At 50.1% G+C, this 3,962-nt stretch overlaps 1 protein-coding gene across 1 annotated transcript; it reads right to left on the bottom strand.

Moving 5' to 3' along the window:
- Positions 1–2,316: 2,316 nt before the first annotated feature.
- On the bottom strand, positions 2,317–3,688 carry LOC119335715 (BTB/POZ and MATH domain-containing protein 2-like). The gene is made up of 2 exons (XM_037607810.1): positions 3,581–3,688; positions 2,317–3,268 (listed from the first exon to the last, which is right to left on the bottom strand). Exon 2 carries the CDS (start codon positions 3,232–3,234, stop codon positions 2,362–2,364), a length of 873 nt encoding a protein of 290 aa, XP_037463707.1. The 5' UTR covers positions 3,235–3,268; positions 3,581–3,688; the 3' UTR covers positions 2,317–2,361.
- Between the last annotated feature and the right edge of the window lie 274 nt (positions 3,689–3,962).

Here is a 3,962-nt window from a genome sequence, read left to right as displayed (position 1 = left end):
TCATAACCTCACATTTGAATTAAGCACCGTGCCACCGTGTGGTAAGTACCGCAAATTGGAAACTCTAATAATTAAAAAATTGAGGATTTTCCTTTTTCCGAGATTCATCCTTAGGATTTCCGAATCTTTCCTCTAATTTTCAGAACACAAAGATTAAACAACAATTTCTCACATTTTCAGTTTTCTAAATTTATGTTCAGAATTTTATAAAGCGTTCCCATATTTGTAGAAAATACGACTGGGCTCAAACAGATGCAGCAAATGCAAGCAGCATTGGTTTTCACATAGACTTTACTGTCTTTAACAGACTACCAGTAGTGGGATTACCATCACTTCTAAAAATATAAATAGCAGAATAAATATCCAGATCTTGTGAGTTTTAGACTCAATAGAGATCAAGGAGCAAGCTTGGCGACCAGTTCATAGAGAACAGATGGGCAACTGCTGCTCAGGTGCTCATATCCATCAGATGCCATCACTGCCTTGAGGTTACCTTCAGACGTCAGAAACTTCAAGCATGCCTTCTTAAGAGCACCACAGCCATGCTGCTCCGCCAACGCCAGCGTAGTCACCACCGTGCTTTTGCAGATGTGATCGCACAGCTTCGCCTCGCAGATCAGCTTCAGCCTTTCCATATCATACCTGTCAGCCGCTACCCGTGTTAGCAGTAATCTTGTCAGTAGTAGACTAGTTAGTCCGGCTTGATGTCTTGGTTGTAGACGCGTGATAGGAGTTGAGTACGTGTCCATGTAGGACTTCATGTCATGTCGGGAGTACTAGTCTAGCAGGTTGAGTCCGACTAGGATTATCACCTCGCCGTAGATTGGTTAGGCTGTGTTCTAGTCTAAGTAGAACTAGGAGTCCTAGCACGTGTAGGTTTAGGAGGTGTTGAGTCGGCGGCTACCTGCATATATATATATATATATATATATATATATATATATATATATATATATATATATATATATATATATATGCACTTGGCCGTGAGTCTTTTGTAACACCGTGGAGAAAAATCAGAAAGTAATAAAGAGGAAAAATAAGGGCACGACAAGGGCCTTTGGCTATCAGTTTTTCGTGTGTGTGTTTATCGTGATTTGATGTGATCGATCATGTGGATAGAACTCCAACAATTGGTATAAGAGCTAGGTCGATTTGAAGCCGCGCTTGCCCCGGGGTGGCGACCTACTAGCGCCTCGGGGCGGCCGATATGGTCGCTGGGTGGTGCAGCGACGAGGAGCGGAGGGCAATGTTATCGCTGGATGCTGCAGCGATGCGGAGGATCGGGAGATTGTCGTTCGGCGGAGCGACATGGAAGAAGACGGCGGGATGTCGTCGGCAAGGCGGTGGATGGAGATCGTTGACGGGGCGGTGGTGCGGTGATGCGGTGCCGGGAAGTCGTCAAGATCGTCATCTGCGGGAGTTAGAGTCAAGGAGTCGTGCGGGTTAGCACGGTCGGTCGGTCGGTCAGTTGGTCGTCAGTCGTCGTCATGTCCAAGTGCTCGTCTCTGTGAGGTGGCGTTGAAGATGAAGCCCAGGTCGTCTATATGTCTCGACGAGAGGATCAAGTTCAACTATGTGGGGGCGGTAAACCAGTGAAGGTGAGTCTCTTCAATGAGGCCATGTCTCTACATGAGGCTGGAGTGGGCGGTGTAGTCCACAGGGTGGTGTGATCCACAAGGAGCCGGCATGTATCTCGCTAGGGTGGATGGTGTAATCCACCCGGTGGTGTGTTCCACAGGTTACTGGCGAGGCTGGGTAGTCCAAGACATATTTGAGGTGGTCCGTAAATTCGCCAAGTCAAAATTGGAGGGGAGATTGTTGCGAGCAATCAAGATCGTCAATTTGACTTGTCGTGGTGCGAGCGGATGAGCGACAAGGGGTGATCTACAACGAGCCAAGACCAGAGAAGCACGCAAGACGGAGTGTCAAGATTAAGGGAAGATTGTTAGCAGTAATTTTGTCAGTAGTAGACTAGTTAGTCCGGCTTGATGTCTTGGTTGTAGAACGCGTGATAGGAGTTGAGTACGTGTCCATGTAGGACTTCATGTCATGTCGTGAGTACTAGTCTCGCAGGTTGAGTCCGACTAGGATTATCACCCGGCCGTAGATTGGTTAGGCTGTGTTCTAGTCTAAGTAGAACTAGGAGTCCTAGCACGTGTAGGTTTAGGAGGTGTTGAGTCGGCGGCTATCTGCATATATATATATATATATATATATATATATATGCACTTGGGCGTGAGTCTTTTGTAACACCGTGAAGAAAAATCATAAAGTAATAAAGAGGAAAAATAAGGGCACGACAAAGGCCTTGGCTATCAGTTTTTCGTGTGCGTGTTTATCGTGATTTGATGTGATTGATCATGTGGATAGAACTCCAACAACCAGCAAATGCTGAGCAATGGCCGCCGTGTCGCCCTCGCCGATCGCGGGCAGCGAATCGGTGTAGATGAAGTGGAGCAAAGCCTTGAACACCATGGCTTCCATGCCGTCGATCAGAACGCGAGTTGCGGTCTTCTCCTTCATGGGGCCGAGGAGCTCCGCCTTGAAGACCGACGAACGAGCTGCGAGTATGCACCTGTGCGCGGCAAATGTCTCGCCTCCGACCTCGAAGGTAACATCGGCCGCCTCGCCGGCCAGGAGCAGTTGTCCAAGATGCTGGTGCATGTTGGACGGTGGCACGACCACATGCGGCAGGATTAGCTCGGTGAAGATCTCCTTTGAGACGGTGACATCGAACCTGATGCTGAAAACATCATCCTTAAGGTAAGTGGATTCCTCCAAGTCCTTTCTTTTGATGAACCAACGGAAGCCGCACGTATAATCTTTGCTGGAGAAGGTGTGTATGCATCTGCCGTGCAATGCCACTGGTTGCCTGTCCTGGTCAAGCAAACTGATCTTGAACTCTGCTTTGACTTCACTAGCATCAGTTCGATCTGTATGGCACAGAAAAATGGATATCCAATCTGCGTCTTCAGTCCGATCGCCGTCTGGGTAGAAGTGCATACACCATCGATGGCCTCCGATGGTGAAAGACTCCGACGCGATGCATTTGCCGTTGCCAAGCCCCTTGATGCGGGAGTAGCCGTCTATCTTGACGACGTGCGACCCGGACACAGCCGGCGCGACGATGGCCGACGCAGCAGGCGAAGACCCGCCGCTGGGGGCGATGTTGTCCACCGCAGACGAAGAGTGCGCTGCTGCTTCTCCTCGCCGGCTCGGTGCCACCAGCATTGTTGCTTCTCCGTGCTAGCTGCAGGAAAATCGTCTGAGACGGAAGTTAGGCCACATACTGAGAGAGAGAGAGAGAGAGCAGAGAGAGAGCAGAGAGCAGAGAGCAGACAGCAGAGAGCAGAGAGAGAGCAGAGAGCAGAGAGCAGAGCAGAGCAAGATGTGATCCCCGCCACGCTCGACGGAATAGGAGTGGCGCTCCCCGTTACGGGAAGATGCGTGCCCCGCCGCCGGAGAACTCCGCGTTCCGCGCAGCTTGAGCTCCCCGCTATCCGCACGCGCCGCCGGGAAACAAATGAGGGAGGGAGGGAGGAGACCGGGGAGGAAGGGGCGTGGATCGGAGCCGTACCTCAACCCAGCCGCTGCCCTTGCTCAGCCGCACCGCCGCACCGATCCAAAATCTCCTCTGTCGCCGATGATTTTCGTGTTCGTGAGCTAGCTGAGGTTTGAGGATTGGGGAAAGTTTCGGAGCCGGATCCTGTGACTTGCACGAGTGAAGTCAGGGACCTACGCTGTTCTCCTTATGCAGTAGAAAAAAAGGCAAGTCAGAGACGATTATTTTTTCAAAACTATGACTTTTTTTATAGCAAATTCAGAAACTATAGCACTGAATGGAAAAAATATATTCAAAAGTATGACCCTGTCGGCCTGGTGGGGGCCGAAAAGGGTCTTTTCGGTCCGTAGTTGGCCGAAAACGATATTTCAGCCTGGAGTTGACCGAAGATGGGCTA

The sequence above is a fragment of the Triticum dicoccoides genome, chromosome 7B (assembly GCF_002162155.2).
Source record: "Triticum dicoccoides isolate Atlit2015 ecotype Zavitan chromosome 7B, WEW_v2.0, whole genome shotgun sequence".
Classification (NCBI taxonomy): domain Eukaryota; kingdom Viridiplantae; phylum Streptophyta; class Magnoliopsida; order Poales; family Poaceae; genus Triticum; species Triticum dicoccoides.
Note: the sequence above shows the minus strand (reverse complement) of the source record. Positions and strands in the feature narration are given on the sequence as shown.

What these genes read in the sequence shown, in the direction of transcription:
- LOC119335715 (XM_037607810.1), bottom strand. Translation starts at nt 3,234, where the DNA reads ATGCTGGTGGCACCGAGCCGGCGAGGAGAAGCAGCAGCGCACTCTTCG.